The sequence below is a fragment of the Oryx dammah genome, unplaced genomic scaffold (genome assembly GCF_014754425.2).
Source record: "Oryx dammah isolate SB20612 unplaced genomic scaffold, SCBI_Odam_1.1 HiC_scaffold_19, whole genome shotgun sequence".
Lineage (NCBI taxonomy): Eukaryota > Metazoa > Chordata > Mammalia > Artiodactyla > Bovidae > Oryx > Oryx dammah.
Genome location: NW_024070203.1, coordinates 49,544,306 through 49,568,754, shown reverse-complemented (window position 1 = coordinate 49,568,754; position 24,449 = coordinate 49,544,306). Strand labels below are relative to the sequence as shown.

Here is a 24,449-nt window from a genome sequence, read left to right as displayed (position 1 = left end):
TATATGAAACTGAAGTATACATGAAAAGGGACATGGGAAGATGTAGCACTCGGAGTTTCAAAAATGGTGAAAAACCAATGTTCAGTCTGCAGAGGGAGACCAGGGAGGTTTGAAGGCAAGGATATGCTGCTTCCTCTGAGACCTGCCGGGGCAAAGGTGCTGATTCTGTACAATGAAGTGGCTGAGATCCGATGGGCGCGCTTTAAATAACTGATGACCAACGAGAGCCCTCTTATTCACCTTCCTCGTTACGCATGTGCCTTGACGGCCACGGCAGCTGCAGATAACAGCGAGTTCTCAGGCAGACATGCGGGGAAGTTCTGGGCTCAGTTCTCCAGAGCCCTGAGCCAGCTGTCCGGAAAGCCGATTTAGAACGAACCTCCCTGTGACCAGAAGGGTGCTGAATCCCCCTAGCTCTGCGGTGGGCTCTGTACACCCCGCCACCCACCCCTCTTCTTTGTATGCTAAGTCACAGCTCCAAAATCAAGCCGCTTGGTCAGCATCAACTTCTGTGCATGTTTCCTCCAAAGCCCTGAGCCAGCTCCACAGAGCCAGCAGGCGCTGGGTGCCGCAAATGTGATCCCGTCTGTCGTTTTGGCCTCAGCAGAAGAGCGACATGACCATATTTATTGCTGTTGCTATTCTAGGGGCTGGGTGACGTTCTTCTCCCCTTGTGGCTGAGCCCGTTCATCTTTCACCACTCCCTCCAAGTCTGCGAGGCTAAAACCAGGGATACAAATAGATTCTATCAGGAGGAAAGTTAAAACGAGAAGTTCTGAAGTATTCTTGAAGCTATCTGCTTTTCGGCATGAAGAGTTATAAATTCTGCGGTTCTGTATTATACACGTGTACTATTAGCATCCCATTGTTACCATAAGCTGCTACTGATGGTAACTTTGCTAAGGAAAGAAAACATGAATAATGGTGGTGGAGAGATGATCTGGCTGATAAACATGGCTTGGAGATTTGGCAAATGTTGAATTTTCCACTGTTGAGTCTTGGGAGTGTCCACATGTTACCAGAATACTTGAAGCTTTCTGCTTGCCTCAGACTCTTCCTTACTAAGCCACTCCTCTTTTGTGACGTGAAAGGGACTAATTGACAAGCCACAGAAACTCCTATTAAGGATACAATGGTGCAGGGCACAGGTGACAGGGCTCCTAGAAAGTAACTATATACAGACTTTCTAAATGAAGAACTTAGGTACATAAATAACTAATTACCACATGTGTTACATGCTGCACCAAATGAGAGGGAGTCTGTCTTTACCACTGACCCCTATTCATTACCAATGGGTCAAATCTTCCACTGTAACTCGTGATCACTCTGTGTTTGGGCTCACCTGGCTGATCCATCGTCTGCCCTTGGCAACAGTTCTATCTCTGGCTTTGCTAAAATGACTCTTCAGATTCATGTGCCCTGATGCAATTCCACTCTGTCACATACAAGGCGGCAGAACATTCTAGGGGAGGCAGTGGGTTGCAGAGGTAGGTGCGTGGGCCCTGGAGCCAGCTGCCTGGGTTTGAGCCCTGGTTGGCTGCTGTGGGACCTCGTTAAGCCTCCACTTCCTCTGTAAAATTAGGGTGATAGCAGTAATCGCCTCCTAGAGCTGTGGTGAGAATTAAATAGGAGAAAAATACATATGTAAACACAGTTAGAAAAACTAAAAGCCCGAGGACAGGAGCTGTGCTGTCTTTTACCAGCAGGGAAATTTAACCTCTCTCTAGCATGTTTCCTTTGGCTCAACTGTAGCTGGTCTTCAAACTGTCTGTTCACTCTCAAAATCACAGTACGCAATTGTGCTCCAGACTGGGAGGTTTCTGGCTGTCTCCCTGCGAAATGCCTTTCCAACATCCAGGGTAGTATCTAAAGTGCACTATCAGCTGGCAGCTCAGCTAATTTTCACCTGAAATGTCCATAAATTATAGGAGTAGTTCAGTAAAAGCCCTTACAAGGCCTGGTTCTTCTTCTTAAGAAAGTGACACGTACATTCCTTGTAGCTCAAATGGTAAAGAATCTGCCTGCAATGCAGGAGACCTGGGTTCCATCACTGGGTCAGGAAGATCCCCTGGAGAAGGAAATGGCCAGCCACTACAGTATTCTTTTTTGGAAAACTCCATAGACAGAGGAGCTTGGCTGGCTACAGTCCATGGGGTCACAAAGAGTCAGACACAGATCTAAGCAACTAACACACATATCCACACAGACACACATGTATATATATGGAGAATTCCATGGACAGAGGAGCCTGGCGGGCTACCAGTCTATGGGATCGCAAAGAGTCAGACAACTGAGCGACCAACACTTTCACTTATATACATACACATATCACAATTATGGCTTTTTTGCCCTAATATGATTTTGGTCTTTCTTCCCTCTTTCTAGTTGCATATTTCTGGACCATCACACCTCAGATATGTAAAAATGGAACTGTTTCATTTCTCTAAAACCACTTAAAAGCTCTGAAGACTCATTACCACCGATAGTGGAAAATACTCTTAATTTTCTCCCTTTTGGTGTAACTCAGTCCCTCTCCTAGAATACAGATCTCTCTGGAGAAATATTCAGTCATTCTTCCCCCTCCCTCTGGTGGTGGTAGGGAGAAGGGGGGACGGCTCTAATTTTCTGCTGGTGTACAGCTCACCTGACCTCAAGAGAAGGGCATTTGGTTTGAAAACAATCCCCTGGTCCTCACTGGTCTCTCACAAGATGTCTTGTGTAGCTGGATCTTTGAGACTTGACCTCTGGCCTTGCTGCATGTGCTGAAGGGTTCATAACTGGCCAGTCCTTCCAGCATGGTCAGGCATGGGCAGTGTGTGGCCACCCCAGCCCTCCCCAACAATGCTGACTCTGTCTTGCCTCCAACTGATCCTCTGAAATTCAACCATATCTTCCATCCAGTCCCTGCCTTTGTGACATCCACCTAAAACCTTACCTCTCACCATACCAAGGAAACCCACGAGCAGTCCACTTGCTCATAATTCTCACCAGCATTGAGTCAGGGGAACTCATCTGTGGCTTCCTCCATATTTCAACCCCCAACCAGCAGAGCTAGAGAGACCTAGGAGACCTGTTGTAGTTAAGGTTCTCCAGGAAACAGACTTTGAGATTCGCCTAGAGAAGGTTTATTGGCAAATGTTCTCCAGAAAAACCCTTGTAAGAGAGTGTGGGAAGCTGGGTTGAGCAGAGAGAGAAGCGAGGATTGCCAGGGACTTGCAAAGAAACTGATTTTGCTGGCATCTCTGAGCTGAGAGGGAATCTAATAGTTGTTCCAGTTGAGACATGGGGTCTAGAACTTTACATCCCCCACAGTGGACTAGTTTTTGGATATGTGCTGTTCAGTGAGTTCACCTGACCTTGGGCTAAGGGGCCTTCTTTGGCTAAGGGCAGTGCATGGAGAGGGCTTCCCTGGTGGCTCAGTGGTAGTAAATATGCCTGCCAGTGCAGGAGATGTGGGTTTGAACCCTGGGTCGGGAAGATCTCCTGGAGAAGGAAATGGCAACCCACTTCAGTATTCTTGCCTTGGAAATCCCAGGGACAGAGGAGCCTAGTGGGCTATATATAGTTCATGGGCTCACAAAAGAGCAGACACAGTTCAGCAACTAAACAACAACAATGCTTGGAGAAGGACTCAGATGTGAGGCTTCAGCTGCCAGGATTCACAGCAGCTGGGGAACAAGTACCTGACCCACATCAGTGTCCAGTGATGTCTAACATGCCTCTGTCCTAACCTGCCTGTCCAGTGTTTCTTCCAACTTTGATGAGGTGCTGCCACCCTTCTCCCCAGACATCCAGGAAAGAAGTAGAATATGCAACCCTTCCACCTCAGAGTCTCTGTATGCCTGGGAATATGTCTTGGAATTTTCATTCCCATTCATCCTCTCCCAGACTTCTCCAAACTGCTCTGATATCATAGCCTGAAAGTGAAAGTGTTAGTCATGTCCAACTCTTTGCGACCCCATGAACTGTAGCCTGCCAAGCTCCTCTATCCATGGAATTCTCCAGGAAAGAATACTGGAGTGGGTTGCCATTTCCCTCAGTAGGAGATCTTCCCAACCCAGGGATTGAACCTGGGTCTCCTAAACTGCAGGCAGCTTCCTTACCATCTGAGCCACCAGGAAGGGTGATATAGCCTACATCCTCTCTCCAACAGAAAGATGCAATATTTTTCTCATTTATTTTTCTCCAAGGAATCAATATTTCAATATTTTGAGCTGTGTGTCCAATGCTATGAAATGAAAATGTTAAATAACATATTTATGGCATTTTTTCAAAGAGTGTGGTCAAGAAATATTTCTTTTACTTTTTTGGGTTCTTACCACCACTTCTTTTAGGAGCAGATCTCCCCAGGGATGTGTGTAGTCTCCCGACTCTCAGAACAGCCGCTGCCCCAGGAATCGCCACCTTCTTCTGCCCTTGGGTGAAATTAGGTGACGTGTGTAGCTTCCTTTCCAATAGTGCTGTTCTCCCTGGGTCCTGCTCCTGCCCCAGAGCTCTGTGGATTTTCCTCCAGAGGCCGTGGGAACATTCCCTGCATTTATAAGGCTCATTTGCCATGGAGAGTGGATGATTTCATTCCCAAACCCTTCTCTTCCAGGGACCCAAGGAGACTAGAACTTTGTGCATAACACCCCTACCCCCATTTTCAACTTTATTTTATTTTTAAATACATTAAAAATTGTGCTAGTCTCCTTTGCTGCATGGACTTCAAACTGCATGAAATGCAGTAAATCTCATTTTAGATTAAAAAAAAAAAAAAACAGTAAACACCTTGTGTTCAAGTCTCCAATGGATAACTTTGGGGAATCCCACAAATGACTTCTTTTTCTCAGCAAAGCCTGAATAGTACACATATTAGACTTGGCATATTTTTCTTAAAGTTAAAATTTGATTTCAAGCTGAGTTTCAAGTTTAGTTCTTTGTACCGTGCCCACCTCTCTCTCTAAAGTAATGGATATTATTGATAGGTGAAAGACTTTAACACCCTGGAAGAGTAAAACTTTGGTTGACATTTCATATATATTAACCTAATCAACTTACAGTGATACACTACATGATTTTCTACCTTATCAGAAAATACACATTTCTTTTACTGGCTACTCTTTGCATTTGGTAAATTACACAAGTTGTTGAGAGCTCTCAGCTTTACAGAGCCCCTACTCAAATTTCTTTGGGAGCTACTCTTTTTTTTTTTTGTCTGTTTCTCCAAAATTTTATCTGATTACAAGGCCAACCACACATTCTGATAAGAAATTTACTTTTCCTTAAGAAAAAGGAAATACTTCCGTGGCATTGTTAATAACTGCATACATTTCCACCTTTGGGGGGGGGCTTCCCAGGTGGCTCAGTGGGTAAAAAAATCTGCCTGCAATGCAGGAGACATGGGTTGGATCCCTGGGTTGGGAAGATCCCCTGGAGGAGGGCATCACAACCACTCCAGCATTCTTACCTGGAGAATCCCATGGACAGAGGAGCCTGGCAGGCTACAGTCTATAGGGTTGCAAAGAGTCGGGCACAACTAAAGCAACTGACCACCCCACCTTTTTTTTAAGGGTTAAAAATTACTTTGAGTAACTGACTTATGTAAAATTGAAACTTTATAACACAGAAGAAACAAACCACTCTCAGTATAGTCATTTTGGTAATATGAATACATGAAATGATCATAACTTCAAATGCAATTTTTCAACTTTGAATATTTTTACACATGTCTATAAAAATAAACAACAAAAAAAAAAAACAGTCTTAACTATCCCCAGATTCCAACACGGCAGTAACACATCAGTGTTTTCTTTGACACGCTGCGCCCCTCACTGTCTTCCACACAAAGGGCTCTAGTGCTACAACAGCGTTGCCAAAGTGGAAGCTGTTGTTCCAAGTTCTAAGAACCAGCTTGGCAAGGAAACCTTTCTTCCACTTGGTGTAATTAATGTTTGCACACTAGATCCAGAAACCCAGCGATGGACCATGAGAACCAGAATGACGCATCTCAGCCAAGTCTGCCTTCCTAAACATTGGGATATTTTCATTTTCCAGAGCCTGGATTGCTTTCTCTAGTTCCAACAGAAAAACCTGATCTATTTTACACAGATTTTGGTGAAGAGGGGCTCAGAGATTGGGGCTTAGGTCTCCCAGGGCTCTTAATAATTTCTTCCCACACCTCGTTGGATAGGTTTGTGCACCTGACTTGGGAGGCTAATGCTGTAAGCCTTTTTCAGCCAGCTGGCCAGGAGGCAGAGACATCTCAGACGCCTCTTTCTAATCTTGTCTGTCCTGAGTACCACAGCAGGAACCACAGGGACTTGTGACCACACCCAGGTTGGTCTCTCCTTACACTCATATCTTAATGATCCCTCTTGACCCTACCAAACCTTGGATTCCACTGATCCCTTTTTAGAATGTTGGAAGGAACAATTTATTCTGTCTGCATGGCTCTATGTGAGGACGAATAGTGTCCTCCCTCCCCACCCCCCCAGGAAGTCTCTGGGGATAATTGGCTCTCATATTTGAAACTGTTTTCCAAACAAAAGTCCACACACCTATGGGAGTTCACCCATGTATTCTAAGGGGTCTGGTAATTTTCTCTAGATTTTTCATCTCTTTGGACTATCACTTGGTTTTGTGTTTATGCCCAGGCAGACGTTGCCATTGAGTCTTTCTACTTTAACTGTTTCTGACTAGTGAGTAGAGAGGCAGACCTAATATGCAAATGATGTATATCCATCAAGTAATACCCAAATGGTGGGCCAGTACTCTGTACAAAGAAAGACTTCCTAAGAAATCCTGTAGACGAGTCCTCAACAGCATCCGGCAGGATGCCTTTACTGAATCAGGAGAAACTGTGACTCCTTGGGCAATGCTATAAAAAAATTTTTTAATGCAAGCAGTAATCTTATTTCATCAAAACATCATCAGTCACATTAAATTCAGTTTGCTAATTTCAAAATTACTTGTTCTTAATTTATGTTGGTTTTATGTTGTAAATAAATTCTAAGCAGAGGTATACCTTATCTGATGGTTTATATATTTAAGTACATGTATATAATGAATATATAAATACATATAAAATTATTGAAACCACCATGGGCAAGAGGTCTGGATAAATACTTGCTTTTCTTCGAAAACTGTTGATGCATTTCTTAAGTTTGAAAAACACTGTTCTGTAGCGGGGAGGGGTGGGGGGGCAGTGGGGGGTGTGTCACATCTTGCTTCACAGAATCAGTAAGGAGGGGCTGGTTTTAATACCTTTTTCATATTTTCTTTCCAATACTACCCTTCTTCCTCGTTTCCCTTCTCTGCCCTACCCCGAGCTATGGGGGAAATGGCTAGACAGTCATCCTTTCTTAAAGCTCTTCAATCACAACAAGGCCCTGGTGGCTGCCTCCCTCTCCACCAACATCTCTTACCAAGATCTTCTCCCTTGCTCAGTGAGTCCAAACATACTGTCCCGTCTTCAGTTACTTCAGTGTGCCAAGCTCTTTCTACCTCAGAGTTGTTTCCTCTTCTCCAGCTGATCCCCTGCTTACTTTCCAGGCCATCTCCTCCTCATCCTTCAGAGCTTAGCTAACATGTCACTTTCCTGTAAATAATCCTAAAATGTACATGGAACCACAAAAGATGTCAAATTGCCAAAGTAATCTTGAGAAAAAAGAACAGAGCTGGAGGCATCATGTTCCCTGACTTCAGACCATACTACAAAGGTTCAGTAATCAAAACAGCATGGAACTGGCACAAAACCAGACACATAGATCAGTGCAACAGAACAGACAGCCCAGAAATAAACCCACACACCTATAGTCCCTTATTCTATGGCAAAAGAGGAAGCAATATACAATGAAGAAAAGAAAATCTCTTCAGCAAATGATGCTGGGAGAACTGGAACAGATACATGTAAAAGAATGAAATGAGAACACTAATACCACATACAAAAATAAACTCAAAAAGGATTAAAGACTTAAATGTAAGAGTAGACACTATAAAATTCCTTAAGGAAAACAGAGGCAGAACATTCTTTGATATAAATCACAGCAGTAATTCTTTGGACCTGTCTGCTAAAGTAAATAAAAGCAAAAATAAACAAATGGGGCCTAATAAAACTAAAAAGCTTCTGCACAGCAAAGAAAATCATTGCTAAAACAAAAAGACAACCTACTGAATAGAAGAAAATAATTACAAATGATATGAACACTAAGGGATTATATTCTGAAGTCGCTGGGAAAGGAATGGAGACTTCACAAGTCCACCAACTGATTTGGTTTAGAATTATCAGACTTTTGCTAAGTTCTGGGTTTCAAGGTCACCTCATTAATGACTTCTTTTACTGATAATTATTCACTGTCTATTGTACACTTACTCTTAGCAACCATTCACTTACATAGGACTTTTAAATTTTGCCTTTTAAATGATGTGGAGGATATTGTTTACAATTATCAAAGCACTTTGAGGAAGAATTCATATGAGAAACTAATATTAGGATCACTAGTATCAGGAAACTTTGAATTCGCTTTATCAGTTTATGGAATCTAAGGCAGCCTACATGAGGCTACATGACCCTACAGTAATGTTTCCCTGAAGACTCAGAGTATTTACTAAAATCACAGATTCCAGCTCAAACCCACTGAAGCAGAATTCACCAAGGGAGAAACCGGGGCATGAGTTTATTTGACAAGTGCCCCCTGATGACTGACATCAGGGGAGTTTGGAAAACTGTCCTACAGACATGATTCATCAGAAATATATTAGGATACAGGGGAAGCTCTCAGAATGTATGTGACTAAGCCTCTTCAAGAGATTTTGCCAGGGAAAAGTGGAGTCTGGACAAGCAATGCTTACCTGCACTTTAATGAAGTATCTGTACTAAAGGAATATTTAGTAGGGATCAGAGGTGGAAATGAGGCATAATTTAGCGTGGGCTGTAACATTCAGGAAGGAAATGGTGGTGCATACTTCTTTACAGAAGTAGCAACTCGTTCAGCTCAGCAACCATGCCGGGACTAATACAACGGCATACAGCTCAGTTCAGTCACTCAGTCGTGTCCAGCTCTTTGTGACCCCATGGACTGCAGCACGCCAGGTTTCCCTGTCCATCACCAACTCCTGGAGCTTATTCAAACTCATGTCCATCGAGTCAGTGATGCCATCCAGCCATCTCATCCTCTGTCGTCCCCTTCTCCTCCTGCCTTCAATCTTTCCCAGCATCAGGGTCTTTTCCAATGAGTCAGTTCTTCACATCAGGTAGCCAAAGTACCAGAGCTTCAGCTTCACCATCAGTCCTTCCAATGAATACTGAGGACTGATTTCCTTTAGGATGGACTGGTTGGATCTCTTTTCAGTCCAAGGGACTCTCAACAGTCTTCTCCAACACCACAGTTCAAAAGTATCAATTCTTTGGTGCTCAGCTTTCTTTATAGTCCAACTCTCACATCCATACATGACCACCGGAAAAACCATAGCTTTGACTAGACGGATGTTTGTTGGTAAAGTAATATCTCTGCTTTTTAGTATGCTTTCTAGGGTGGTCATAGCTTTTCTTCCAAGGAGCAAGCATCTTTTAATTTCATGGCTGCAGTCACCATCTGCAGTGATTTTGAAGCCCCCCCAAAATAAAATCTCTCACAGTTTCCATTGTTTCCCCATCTATTTGCCATGAAGTGATAGGACTGGATGCCATGATCTTAGTGTTCAATATACAGTTGAAATACAGTATACAGTTGGAAGTCTCTAAATGTCCACTCTGTGACACTCACGCAGAGAAGCTATGAATTATTCCATCAGTTGGTGAGTCAGAAATTGCTCCAGCCATCTGGATCACGCAGTCTTTTACCATCTGGGAGACTAAGTTTTAGAGAGTCCTTAAATTTATCAGGTCCCCATGTAGCTCAGTTGGTAAAGCATCTGCCCGCAATGTGGGAGATCTGGGTTCAATTCCTGGGTCAGGAAGTTCCCCTGGAGAAGGAAATGGCAACCCATTCCAGTATTCTTGCCTGGAGAATCCCATGAGTAGAGGAGCCTGGCAGGCTTCAGCTCATGGGATCCCAAGAGTCAGATACAACTTAGCACTATTTTTCTTTCTTCTTTCTAGGTTTATCAGGTCCACTCACGCTGTAAATAGGTTACTATTTCATATGCCAATGGGAAGTTATGGCCAATAACATATAAAGGATTGATTTTTAAAATAGTAACATGCAAAAATGTTGAAGATTGACATTTCAATGTGGTTATTAATAGGTAGCACAATTTCAAGGTGCAAGATAAAAACAAATGAAAATATTCTTTAATGAGCATGGCCATTCCCATCCCCTTCAGTTTAATTTGTATCGTTAGAGGGTTCTCCCCCAGCCCATCCTCCCCTACAGGTTTTTACATAGATACAAGTGCAGAAAAATTCAACAGGTTACATACATTATTCTGTATATTGCTTTTATCCACTTAATAGATCTTGGGGATTTTTCCATATCAATACACAGAGAGCTTCTTCATTCTTTTTTAAGAACCATAAAAATCTGATTTTCAATTCAATTTTGTTAAGTTCTATAGCAGACTTTCTTTCTTTTTTTTATTGAGGTATAGTTGATTTACAATGTTGTGCCAATCTCTTCTAAACTACAAAATGAGTCAGTTATACCAACCTATACATTATTTTTTCATATTCTTTTCCATTATGGTTTATTTCAGGATATTGAATATATTTCCCTATGCTATACATTAGGACCTTGTTGTTAAGAGTTTGCTCCTACCAATCCCAAATTCCCAGCCCATCCTCTCCCCTACACCATCTTTCCTTGACAGCCATAAGTCTGTTCTCCATGAGTCTGTTTCTGTTTGGTAGACATATTTTAGATTCCACATATACATGATATCATATGGTATCAGGCTTTCTCTTAGTATGATAATCTCTAGTTGTATCTACATTGGTGCAAATGACATTATTTCATTCTTTTTATGACTAAGTAGTATTCCATTGTGTATATGTACCACATCTTCTTTATGAATGCATCTGTCGATGGACATTTAGGTTGTTTAATATTTTGACTCTTGTGAATAGCACTGCTATGAACATAGGGGTGCATGTACCTTTTCAAGTAATACAGCAGACTTTCATCTCTCTTTGACCATGGCCCACCTGTAAACATAAACATGTTTATGTATGTGCTTACTTTTGAAAGATCACTGGGTGTATCAGTTTAGATCCCCCAACAAGCAGATGTCAGGATGGAATTAGACATACAAAAGATATACTGAAGTGAACACATGTGAGGGATAAGACCAAAGGAATCAGGAGTACGTGGGCAGAGTCTTTGGGTCACAACACAGGTCTGAAACCTATGAAAGGAAAGAGGGAAGAAAGCAGGATTCAGTAGGGGGAACTCAGACTGCTGTGTAGCTTGGCCAGGTCAATGTCAGTGGGGAACATTTCAGCCAGGTCAGTGGGGAGCACAGAAAATATAAGCCTGGCAGAGGAGGCCTGTGTTGAGAAGGAATCGTCCAGCTCAAGCAGTCCCACTGTGCTCAGCTATTGGCTGGAGACAGTCTAAGTAGAGTCCTGGCTTTTCAGTGTCACTTGTATGAAGGCCATTGACATGTAGCACAACACTCCTCACACTCAGGGCCCATTCCCACATGTTCATCCACATGTCTGCTCTACCACCTTCCAGACCTCTGACCAGATGGCCAGGTTGTTGGCCATTGCTTGAAATCTACATATGTTCCCCACCTCGGGCCACTTTTCCTTTCCCATAAAATACATGACCAGGTTCAGCACTCACGGCTCTGTCCCTTGCAAAGATTTTCCCTCTCTGAATACCTTCAAGACCCCTCCTGAGTGGAGCTATAATGAAGCCTTCATTCATTTTCAGCTTCATCCACATAATAGCCTGTCCATTGATAAGCCAAGCTTCTCTTCCTCCTTCAACTGGTCAAATGGAACCCCAGTCTTCCCATAGGTGATGGTGGGTAAGGGATGTTAGTGAAATCCTAGGGCACATGGTGCTCTGGGCAACCTGTTCTTGTAGCTTTCTTGTGTCCTTTGGTTCTGCTCATCTTGATCCTGGATATATCATGTTCATCTTACGACAGATGGCAACTGGATTTGTCCATCTTCATATTGTTCGGGTATTTTTGTATAGGTCCCCGTTACCCTTTATGTGTGCTATGGTCTCATCCAACTTTGTCTTGGCAGGTTCAGCAGGACCCAGCTCACAGTGGGAAATTCTAAAGTAATAGTCACTTGGTATCCCACGATCAAGCATTCCCTTTTTTTTTTTTTTTTTTTGCTAAAGTCAAATAACTGTTTCTCAAAAATTCTAGAATTCTCCTCTGCAGATTCTATGGCCTTGTGTCAGAGCTCCAGAGACCTGCATTGTGATCCCTCCACTGGGCCTTGCCACAATCTTCACATTGCATCTTTTCTCACCACCTACACCAAACACTAACACCAAAGGATCTGCCTGATGATATGGCCCAAGAGGCAGGGCTGCTAGTACCAGAGCCCCGGCCTCCTGCAAAATGCTTTCCTACTCTGAGCCCTCTCGAAGCTGGCAGCCTTTGTTCCATGTCATTCAGCATGTAGACTGGAGATGTTTCTAAGTGTGGTATTGTTCTCAGAATCCAAGAGGCCTACCAGGTGCTCTGCTTTATTTTTTTCCTCTTTGTCTTTTTTTGGGGGGTGGCCTGGGGTCAGGGGGGAGTTATATAACAGAGTTTATGAGATCCAGCCATTTGCCTTTTACTTTTTTAATATTTGTTTATTTATTTTTGGCTGTGCTGGGTCATTGTTGTTGTGCAAGCTTTCCTCTAGTTGCAGAGAGTGGGAACTACTCCCCAGCTGCAGTAGACAGCTTTTCATAGTGGTGGCTTCTCTTGTTGCAGAGCTCGGGTTCTAAGTGCACCGGCTGAGTAGGCAGCACATGAACTCAGTAGTTGCAGTTCCCCAGCTTTAGAGCACAGGCTCAGTAGTTGTAGCACATGGGCTTAATTGCTCTGCAGCATGTGGGATCTTCCCAGATCAGGGATGGAACCGGTGTCTCCCACCCTAGCACGTGGATTCTTCACCACTGACCCACCAGGGAAGCCCTGCCTTTACATTGAAGGGGATGTCCTGGGCAGAGCATGGACTCGGTGTGAACACCACAGCAGATCTGAACTCGCAGCAGCTGGAGGCTGTCTGCCAAGTTCCCTCTGGGCTGCAGGTTCTCTGGGAGGGAGATCTGAGCTATGCACCCCCAAGGCTACCCCCTGGAGTGTTCCTCCTTCTGAGTAAGCTTTAAAAAGTGCTTGTCATGTGAAAATAATAAGTGAGATGCAAGCAATGACATACATTCTAGAATACGTTTAAGGCAAGGAAGAGGAATTGAAGCTTTATCTGGAATGCAGTCAGTATCTGAAGAATCCACCAGGTCTCTGAGGTGTGCATGCCGAGGTGGTATGTAGGCTGGGACTGCAGCACTTGGCAAGGATGTGGCATTCCCCCGTGGCACTCAGTCAGAGGGCTGCCTCTTCTATTATCGGCCATTGTTTCAAATCCCATCTCAGATCTCTTGGAACCATTCACTCCCCAATTATATTATACATCTCTTTCCTAATAATGGATTTTGTGTTTTTCTCTCCTTCAACGATCAGTCACTTGGTAACTACTTACTCCTTAGTTGCACTTTCAGCAACATTGTTCACCTCCCTTCTTTTTTTTTTTTAATAATTTTTTAAATTGTGGTGTAGTTGATGTATAATGCTGTGTTAGATTCTGGCATACAGCAGAGTTATTCCATTATACGTGTATACATTCTTTCTCATATTGTTCTTCATTATAGGTTATTTTCAGATATTGAATATAGTTCCCTGTGCTTTATGGTAAGACCTTGTTATCTATTTTATGTATAGCAGTTTGTACCTGCCAATCCCAGACTCCTAATTTACCCCTCCCCCTTTGGGAGGTTTGTTTTCTATGTCTGTAAGCCTGGTTTCTGTTTTGTAAATAAGTTCATTAGTATCATATTTTAGATTCCACATACAAATGATATATTTGCCTTTTTATGTCTGACTTACTTCATTTAGTATGATAACCCCTAGGTCCATCCATGCTGCTGCAAATGGCATTATTTCATTCTTTTTTATGGCTGAGTATTAGTCCATTGTATATATGTAACACCTCTTTACCCACTCATCTGTCAATGGACATTTAGGTTGCTTCCATGTCTTGGCTATTGTAAAAAGTGCAGCTATGAACACTGAGGTACATGTATCTTTTCAAATTAGGGTTTTGTCCAGATATATGCATAGGAGTGGGACTGGTGGATCATATGGTAACTCTGTTTTTAGTTTTCTAAAGAAACTCCACTACTTTCTCCATAGTGACTGCACTAATTTACACTCCCACCAGCAGTGTATGGCGGCTTCTCTCCATACCCTCTCCAGCATTTTTATTGTTTGTGGACTTTTTAATGATGGCCCTTCTGACCACTGTAAGGTGATACCTCATTGTGGTTTTGATTTGCATTTCTCTAATAATTAGTGATGTGGGCACCTTTTCATGTGCCTACTAGTCATCTGTATGTCTTCCTTGAAGAAATGTCTATTTAGATCTTCTGACCATTTTGATTGGGCTGTTTGGGTATCTGTTATTGAGTTGTATGAACTATTTGTATATTTTGGAAAGTAAGCCCTTGTCAATTGCATCATTTGCAAATAGTTTCTCCCAGTCCATAGGTTGTCTTTTCATTTTGTTTATGGTTTCCTTTGTGTGAAAACGCTTTTAAGTTTGATTCAGTTCCACCTGTTTTTGCTTTTATTTCTATTGCTATGGGAGACTGACCTAAGAAAACATTGCTACAACTTAACATCAGAGAATGTTTTGCCTATGTTCTCTTCTAAGAGTTTTATGGTCTCCTTCTTTTATATTTAAGTCTTTAAGCCATTTTGAGTTTATTTTTGTATACAGTGTGAGGAAGTGTTCCAACTTCACTGATTTACATGTGACTATCTAGCTTTTCCAACACCACTTGCTAAAGAGACTGTCTTTTCTCCACTATATACTCTTGCCTCCTTTGTCAAAGATTGACCTTAGGTGTCTGGGTTTATTTCTGGGCTGTCTATTCTGTTCCACTGACCTAGATGTCTGTTTCTGTGCCAATTCCATGCTGCTTTGATTCCTGTAGCTTTAAGGTATTGTCTGAAATCTGGGAGGTTATACCTCCAGCTTTTTTTCTTCCCCCGCCATGATTGCTTTGGCAATTCTGGGTCTTTTGTGATTCCATATAAAATTTATGATTATTTATGCTGGTTCTGTGAAAAATATCATGGGTAATTTAATAGGGATCACATTAAATCTATAGACTGCTTTGGGTAGTGTGGCCATTTTAACAATATTAATTCTTCCAATCCAAGAGTATGGGAAAACTTTCCATTGCTTTAAATCACCTTCAATTTCCTTCTCCAGGGGATCTTTCAGACCCAGGGATCAAACCCAGGTCTCCTGCATTGCAGGCAGATTCTTTACCATCTAAGCCACCAGGGAAGCCCACTAACCATTTTAAGTCTCTCTTTAATCTGTCATTACCTTTTTCATTGTTAGACCTTTCCTGAACTCCCTGTGAGCCTTGTCATTGGACACATATGCTGTCTAAGTCCAGTGGACCTCTGCCTACTAGGAAAAAGAGGCAGAGACCACAAGGGACAAATTATAGGAAAAACCAAAGAACCTTGAGACTTAAATAAGGCTCAGCTGATGTTTTTTTTATCAGAATTAGACTATTTCTAAATTAGATTCTTAGCCCCTAGGGCAGGATTGCCTAGTTGTATAAAATAAGCTAACAAGTATCCAGTAATTACACAAAATTTGGACACCATGAAGCTAATGTTTTGGACACAAAAGATAGCCTAAGGAGACTAGAAAGGGATCAGAAGAAAAACACACAGGGAATGAGACAGCTGAAGTGGGAGGAGAGGGGGTGGGAGAGGAGAGATAAGCTAAGAGACGTGGGTTTTACAGAAGCTGAGGGAGGTAAGTGTTCACCAGTATCAAATTCACAGCTGCCAATCCTAGCAGAAGAATTGAAGAGGTGCCATCATAGCTGTCAACTGGGAGGTCCCTAAATGGCTCAGACAAAAAAGAATTCACCTGCAATGAGTTCAATCCCTGGGTTGGGAAGATCCCCTGTAGAAAAGAATGGCAACCTACTCCAGTATTCTTGCCTGGAGAATTCTATAGACAGAGAAGCCTGGTGGGTTATGGTCCATGGGGTCACAGAGTCAGACACGACTGAGTGACTCACTAATGGCTGAACAAGCTACCCTAGACTGGTGGGGTAGAACCCACATCAAGTGGTGTGAGGAGAGGTGGGAAGGAAAGACTTGAATGTAACCTACTCATTCAAGGAGGTGTGCATTTTTGAGAACAGGAGTCTTGAGGTGAAAGCAGGACCAGGAAATAAGGGCTGTCTTAACATGGTAGACATATGAGTACCTCTGTTGGATGGAAGGAAAGAAATTAAAGTATATTCAAAAGAGAAGGAATCGACCCAAAACTTGGAGAGGAAAAAGGACATCTTTGCCTCTGCGATGAGATGGTGGTGAAAGGAAGAAAATGAGAACCAGTGGAAGGTTTAAGAGAGGGAAGGTGTTCCCATGGGTTACCACTTTTTCTCCAGGAGGAAGAAGACAAGTAGGAAAGAACTGGGGCTGAGAAGGGCTTGAGGACAGTGATGGGCTTCTAGAAGTTTCCTGGGAAGAGATTTGCCATGCGGTGTGGAGGGGGTAGTCTGAGGTTTGCCACCCATGATTTGCAATGGCAACTGGTAAATGTTGATTATTCCTAGAAAGGGCTTCCTATCAGCAGGGGAGGAGAAACTGATTTAGGCTTGAGGGCTGGGCAGGGGGATGAACCAGGAGGTCACTATGGAAAGGAAAGTGCAGTGGAAAAGATGCAGGAGGGTTCTTCAGGCAGGACAGGGAAGGGCCAGGAAGACATGAAGGGCATCAAAGGAGTGAAGACTTTGCCAAGAGGCCATGCTTGTTCAGTGAAAGGGAAAGACCAGCGAGCGTTGTCAACGAGTGAGATTGTCAAGTTCTAGTCTTCAGCACTGACCTATGTGTGAATCAGAGGAAGTCCCAGGCTGTGTGTGAGGGCTTTAAGATAAAGGCCATGATGCTGAAAAAGGCAATGGATGGTGAGGCCAGGTTGAGGTAGCCTGGGACAATGGAAGTGACAGGAGGTGGGGGAACAGCAGATAAGCCACTGGTCCTGGATGAACAAGGAGACTGATCTAGAGAAGATAGATTTTCTGAAATACACAGCACAGAGCAAGTTTCTGGCTTCCTAAAAAGTGGGCTAACATGAATAGTACAAGTCTCAAAAGGGAGGGGCTACTGAAAAACAGCTTTCAGAAGAGGAGCTCACAGATTATAGTTGGCCCTCCTTATGCTGTATCAAACTCAACATCCACAGATTCCACCAATCGCAGATCAAAAATATTTGGGGAAAAAAAAATTCCAGAAAGTTTCATGAAATAAAGCTTAAATCTGTTGCATGCTGGCCACTGTTTATATAGCATTTGCATTATATTGGTGATTATAAGTAAATCTAGATAGGATTTAAAGAATATGGGAGGAGAGGCATAGGTTATATACAAATACGGTGCCATTTTATATATGGGACTTGAACACTGTGGATTTTGGTATTTGAGAGGGGTGGTTCTGGAACCAATGGTCCACAGATACTGAGGACAACTATATTTACTTATTGACTAATTTACTTTTAGTTCTTGACCTGTATTAACAACTACTGAACATCTCTAAGATATATTTCTGGATCATCTGTTCCGATATGAACCTATCTTCCCAACCTCTAATTTACTCTTCTTCAACCATTTCTTTAATTCTAGGTAGCAGCATCACTATTATCCAGGTAGCTGTTCTATAAAATAAAAAGGTCATCTTTACCACCCCTTACCATCTCCACCTAACCTGCCTCCTCCCCCATTTGGAAGCTCTCACCCGCACACCAGTAAAGACTGGTAATAGAGTCAGACAAATTTAATTTAAATTCCAGCTCAACCATTTCTACCTCGAATGATCCTGGGCACAAAACTGTCCTTAAACTTTATGTTCTTCTGTAGTTGCTCAGTCGTGTCCGACTCTTTGCGATACCATGGATTATAACCTGTCAGGCTCCTCTCTTCATGGGATTCTGCAGGCAAGAATACTGGAGTGGGAAGCCATTCCGTTCTCCAGATTTTCTTCTGTAAAATGGTAATAATACTAGTACTAACCAATGGGTTACTATGAGATTTAAATGAATTAATGCATGTAAAGAATTTAGTACCTAATCTAGCATAATATAATTTCCCTCAAAGTTTTGAAAATCATTAATTTTGTAATTTGCTTCCTCTTCTGACTTCATGTTGTCTACAAAGTTTCTGGCTACATTTCTTAACTTTTGCATTTACTGTGGGAAAATTTCTTAAATTTTCATGAATGCTTTATTATAAATATGCTGCTGCTGCTAAGTCGCTTTAGTCGTGTCCGACTCTGTGCAACCCCATAGATGGCAGCCCACCAGGCTCCCTCATCCCTGGGATTCTCCAGGCATATGCTAGTAATCCTCTGTTTTGAGGAGGGCATGGCAACCCACTCCAATATTCTTGCATGGAGAATCCTACAGACAGAGGAGCCTGGTGGGCTGCAGTCCACTAAGTGTCAAGAGTCAGACATGACTTCCAGCAACTGAGCATGCATGCAGTCCTCTATTTGATTTCTTGATTTACAAATAACAATGTTGTGTTAATTTCAGCTGTACAGCAAAGAGATTCCATTATACATACATACATATATACATATATATATATATTCTTTTTCATATTCTTTTCCATTATGGTTTATCACAGGATCTTGAGTATAGGTCCCTGTGCTATACAGTAGGAACTTGCTTATCCATCCTATATATTACAGTAGTAATACTAACTTTGACTTATAAATCAAGTAATTTTAATTCTATTTGCTTTCTTACACTTTGAATCAATAAACACACTTTAGTCACAGAGAGTCGGACACGACTGAAGCGACTTAGCAGCAGCAGACAACATACACCTCCAGGTTAGCTTTCTGTCGTTTGTAGTTTTATTAAAAATTCTCAATAATTCTAATGTGTAAATAAAAGGAAATCACCAATGAAATTTTAAATACAGCCTCAGCTTTAAAAAAAAAGATAAAATTTTAAGCCACGTATCCTCACCACCATGTTGTTAGTAACATTCACATTCAAATGGCTTACTTTTGGTTATAAATTTTTTTAGAATGGAAACCTACTAGTGCTGGGTTTTGAACATGGAGGAAAAAAACCAAGTGCTAGCGTGGCTGTTGGCCCCTGGGCTTTAGTGGCCTCCCCCACCCCACCTGTCAAACCAACATTCACATTCTCTTCTTACTAATCCCTTCTTAAAGCTAAATTCAACTCCCCCTTAGCCAGGGCAAAGATTCAGAGTGAGAGGGAAAATGAGGACATTACTGACCCCAGCTAGTAAACTGCAGCACTATTCTACTGCTCCTGTGAGCGGGGCCATCACCGTCAGCACCTCTTCCTCTTCCTGGTTCTTGTTCCCTGTCTTCTCCAATCACCACCATTGAACATGAACACTGACATTAATGAACACATCAGTGAGAATGGAGAAACATTCCACCAGGACAACAGCAGGCAAATGGAAGCATGGCTTGAGTGGTTACTTTGCCAAAAATTGCTCAGTGAGCTACCAAAAATTAGATACTAATTTTCACCCATGAAGAGAGTCAGTGGCAGAGTCAAGTTAGGACTGATTAGTGGAAATTTAATAGCAGACATATGGTGGTGGAGTCTTTCTTTTAATGAAGGGTCTTTCCAAGGAAGACATCTATTAGGGATAGCAAGAGGAAGAGATTAAAGGATAAATGGTCATATCTTTTGTCATCCTCAAATCTCCATATTCTCCCAGGATGTGTCCATACCACCACCCTTTGTCCATCTACTATAGATGGACTTCACTCACATCTATTATAGAAGCCAGAAACTCACTCTGTGCTGTATATTTCAGAAAGTCCATCATCTGCCTGAGGGCTTTAGGAAGAGTAGGTGGCACAGTGGTAAAGAATCTGCCTGCCAATGCCAGACATGTAAGAGATGTGGGTTTGATCCCTGGGTGGAGAAGATCCCCTGGAGAAGGAAATGGCAACCCACTCCAGTATTCTTGCCTGGGAAATCCCACGGACAGAGGAGCCTGGTGGGCTACAGTCCATGGGCTCGCAAAAAGTCGGACACAACTGAGTGCACACATGCAAACACACACACAGCATTAAATGGTTCTACCATGCTTGCAAACAAAAGTGTAAACCTCAAATATTCATGTATGTAGATCCTAAAACAAGAGTGGGTAAAAAATCAAAAAGGGAAAGAAACAAAGGTTGCTCTACAAAGAGAGCCAGTTCAAATATGAGAGAAAAAAAAAAAGTATATTGACCTGAGCAATCACAGTTTCTCATATCAAACAGAACCCCAAAATAGACGGAAATGTCTACAGTAGCTCCTGATCCTGGTGTGCCCCGTAACAGAAAAATGGAATTATGGTTCAGCTGCGAAATCCTGGGCCCTCATTTTCCCAGTGGCCTAAATCAATCCCCAGTCCAGGGACAAGATGCTGAGCAAGGTGCGTAATTATTTCAGGCCACTAGGGTAAGCACTATTCCTGGCAACTCTGTAGGCAGCACCATGGATGAAGGTTTCTAATCCTCTTTGGTGATTTGGTTCTGTGTAAACTGAAATTTTTCTTTCACTATTTCAGCCAGATAAGCAGGAAAGGCCAGCTCCAGTCCTGAGCTAGAGCCAATCAAGGTCAGTTTCAGTTCCTTTTCTGTGCGGTTTAGATTCCTTTTCTCCTTGCTGCCTTCCCTGACACCTGTCCTTATATTTTCATCTGATTATCAGAACCTAGTGAGAGGACCCTTGGCAGCCTCTGGTGCTTACTCTGTCATGCAAAAGCTTCTAAGTCTAAGGGATACCATAAATACTGTGCAGAGCAGAGTCCTTGAAAGGCCAACCTAAGACCCTGGCTATGCACCACAGAGAGGCGTCTCCCATGGGGATTTTAAGGGTGAGGTTGAAACTAGTGCCTGCTTTTACCCAGAGGCAATACTGACGTTTCAACTCGCCTATTAACAAATCTCTCATGTTTGGCTTGACACTGCCCCCACAATAAATTCAGTTATTACTTAACAGAGAGAAAGTGAAAGGTAAATCTTGACATTCCCATTTGGATGATGAAGAAATAGAGGTTTAAAAGAGTTGTGTACAGTGAATTCAACCGAGCAGTGTTGTAGCTGGAAAGTAGACCAGCTGACACCTGTCCCCTGTTTTGTAGGTCACAGACTTTGTAAGTCTAGAGCAGTGTTTTACTTACCATGTTTCTCCTTGAAAGCGTCTATTTACTTTCTTAAATTGTGGGTGCCATTGGAGAGGAACCAGGTGTACATTCCAGACACTCAGACAACATACACAGACTGAGCCGTCTGCCTGTTGAGTACGCAGCTCCGGGCTGAGGGTTGTTAGAACACAGGACACTTCAGAGGGAGCAGGCTCTGAGGTGGACGCGAATACCTAAATCCCTACATAGACAGATTAAAAACATCCTCTTTATTATTACAAACCAAAAAATCGAACCTATGTATTTTGTGCTTTTTCAAACTGCACTGCCCTCCCCCCCGTATCTTCATTAAAGAAATGCAAACACATGTGCTTCAAGACGGGTAGGTGTAAAAGAACATTCTGCACAATTACATCTAGGCTGTCGCAGACTTCTTTCACATGCAACCATCTCTCCGGGGGATGTTAATTCACGGTGACAGCTGAGCATGACAAACGCCACGGTACACAAGTTGGAATGCCGGAAAACAGGCAACTACGAAAAGCCCATGCAGACAAACGCGCCTCGGAGTTTTCTCCCTCCACACACACGTGGCCGCACTTCTAGGCGCTCCAGCACGGTGATAAACCCCAAACACACACACACACACCGGAGCCTCCGCCGCCCTCCACGCCCGCGCCTCGGTCTCCAGGCAGGCGGGCACTCGGGCGCGCCCCTGGGCACACTCGCCGCCCACCCGTATCCCGCTACTCCGCACGGCAGCGCCGGGCGGTCCCCACGTCCCCCTGCCCGCCCGCCAGGGAAGCGGTGGCTCCCGGGCTGGGGGAAGGGTCGGGGGCGGGGGGAGCTGGCAAGGGAGCGGAGCGCCGCGGGGCCGGGCCTCGGCGCCTGGGGAGGGGAAGAGGGGCGGGCACGGGGCGGCGCCCGGCTCACGTGGGCGGGCAGGAGCAGCTGAAGGTCCGCTCCGTAGCCCGGGCTGTCCTCTCGCGCGCGGCGCTGGCCCCGGGCGGCGGCGGCGGCGGCGGCGGCGAAGGAGGAGGAGTTGGAGGAGAAAGGCGGCGGTGGCGGCGACGAAAGAAGAGGGGAGGACGGGGGCGGCGTCGGACTGGAGCCGAGCGGCGGCACGAGCTGCCCGGGGCGCTGTCGTGAGCTCGCCCGCCGGGCCCCCACCCCCGAGCTACACCCTGCCGTGCCCAGCTCTGCCCGCGTCCGTGCCCCCGCGGGGAGCGCGCCGGGGCTGCCCCCCGAATGACGGGCGGAAGGTTCGACTTCGACGATGGCGGCACCTATTGCGGCGGCTGGGAGGAGGGCAAGGCGCACGGGCATGGCATCTGCACGGGGCCCAAGGGCCAGGGCGAGTACTCGGGCTCCTGGTCGCACGGCTTCGAGGTGGTCGGAGGCTACACCTGGCCCAGCGGCAACACCTACCAGGGCTACTGGGCGCAGGGCAAGCGGCACGGGCTGGGGGTGGAGACGAAGGGCAAGTGGATGTACCGGGGGGAGTGGTCACATGGCTTCAAGGGGCGCTACGGGGTCCGGCAGAGCCTGTGCACCCCCGCCCGCTACGAGGGGACCTGGAGTAACGGGCTGCAGGACGGGTACGGCGTGGAGACCTACGGGGACGGAGGTGAGCTGCGTCGCTGGCGGCTCGGCTGCCCCGCGAGCTGGGCTCTGGGGGGAGGGCTCTGCCCCTGACTGCGGGCCCGCGGGGAGGACGCGAGGAGCACGTGTCCCGAAACCCGCCAAAACACCTGGGGGAGCCTCCCACCCTCCTCCCGCGGCCACTCTCCCCGGGAGGGGGCGGTAGGACGCGGCGGGTGCGCGGGGGTTGGATCTGACTCGGTTCTGGGGGCGGGCGGTGTGTCCACACCCGGGGGAACAAGGCGTGAAGACACCTGGCCGGCGCCAGCGCTGCGCTGCCACCGGGAGGGAGCGTGCCCGGGAGGGCTGGACTGGGAAGAGGACGCTGTCACTTGAGCCCGTCACATTACGTTCCTGATCCCTCCCTCTCCCGGCCGGGTTTGAAATCGCCACTCCCGTGGAGTGAGAGCGAGCACCCTGGGCTTGGAGGCTGGCGGTCGCGGCGCACAGCTCCCGGGATTGGTTTCACGTGGAGTCGTATTTCGCCTCTGGTCCTCTAGTGGCCTAAAGATAGAAGTCAGAACCCCACAACTGGGATGTTGGGGAATTGTTCCTTATCGGAAGTGCATTTGGAAAGTAATCGTAGTTTGGGGAGTGGAGAGGCCACCTGATGCGGTGGGGTTCAAAGAATGCGGGGTTTTCTTTCTGGTTTTCCTTCGCTCTCTTAAAGTATTGGTTTTCTATCAAAAGAAGGTAGTCATTGTTGATCTGGAGATATCTGGAAAAATTACCAGGAAAACATTTTAGAAACGAACAGTGAAGTCTATGTTTTAAAAAATACAATTGAAAGGTGTATTCCTATAATAGCTAAATTAACAGCTACTTCACTCCTGAGAATAGCAGTAGGGAATCGCCGATTTGCCCTAAGGTGTGCGATGGAAAACAGTATGCTGGCTGTAAGCAAAATTCACCTAATTTTAATATTTACTAATTTTTGCAAAAGAAATTTTGTATATAATAGAGCATAGCCCCCCCCCTTTTCCCCCCAACCAGGAAAAGTATATATTATTGATACAGGTGTCAAAACCTGATGAATTTGCTTGTGTAATAAACCGAGAAGGACGAATGGCTTATGCTTTGGCAAAACACAGTTTCTGATAATAATCATAATTGAAAAGGGTTGTCACATTTCAGAATTCTGCAGCCCAGAGTTGGAGGATATTAAAGGGGCCCAATTAAAAGTTTGTCCAGCCCAGTGCAACCCCAGTCAGGCAACTGCTTATATAAAAGCTTATACAATTTGTACACTTCACTTACTCAGAACACTTGGGCCGTGTTTCAAATACAAACCGGCAGCATGGTAGGATTGGCTAAAAAGGACATCTTTTCGTCCTACAGTATAAATAAAGGATATAGTTCTCATGGATTGAAAGTGGGGGGGTGCTGTCTCTAATAATTGTGTATGGGCTGTATGAGTTTCAAGTTCCACAG

At 44.4% G+C, this 24,449-nt stretch overlaps 2 protein-coding genes and 1 long non-coding RNA gene across 11 annotated transcripts in view; 1 reads left to right on the top strand and 2 right to left on the bottom strand.

Moving 5' to 3' along the window:
• GDAP1 (ganglioside induced differentiation associated protein 1) overlaps window positions 1-22,143 on the bottom strand; it is a 49,364-nt gene extending 27,221 nt beyond the window's left edge. Inside the window, exons 1-2 of one of the 3 annotated variants that reach the window (XM_040262066.1) lie at window positions 22,027-22,143; window positions 21,414-21,618 (exon numbers count right to left, since the gene is read on the bottom strand). In XM_040262066.1, the coding sequence (XP_040118000.1) occupies window positions 21,414-21,416 (3 nt within the window). In that variant the 5' untranslated portion in view covers window positions 21,417-21,618; window positions 22,027-22,143. The remainder of the gene's footprint in view (window positions 1-21,413; window positions 21,619-22,026) is intronic. The other 2 variants (XM_040262068.1, XM_040262067.1) reach the window with 2 other exon arrangements.
• On the bottom strand, window positions 19,059-20,560 carry LOC120879040. The gene is made up of 2 exons (XR_005724693.1): window positions 20,478-20,560; window positions 19,059-19,874 (listed from the first exon to the last, which is right to left on the bottom strand). It is a non-coding gene; the product is annotated as an uncharacterized LOC120879040 (long non-coding RNA).
• A 214-nt stretch (window positions 22,144-22,357) lies between the features above and the next one.
• JPH1 (junctophilin 1) overlaps window positions 22,358-24,449 on the top strand; it is an 86,458-nt gene continuing 84,366 nt past the window's right edge. For all 7 annotated transcript variants that reach the window (XM_040262062.1, XM_040262061.1, XM_040262059.1 and 4 more), the window contains exon 1: window positions 22,358-23,004. In XM_040262062.1, coding sequence (XP_040117996.1) covers window positions 22,626-23,004 — 379 coding nt within the window. In that variant the 5' untranslated portion in view covers window positions 22,358-22,625. The remainder of the gene's footprint in view (window positions 23,005-24,449) is intronic.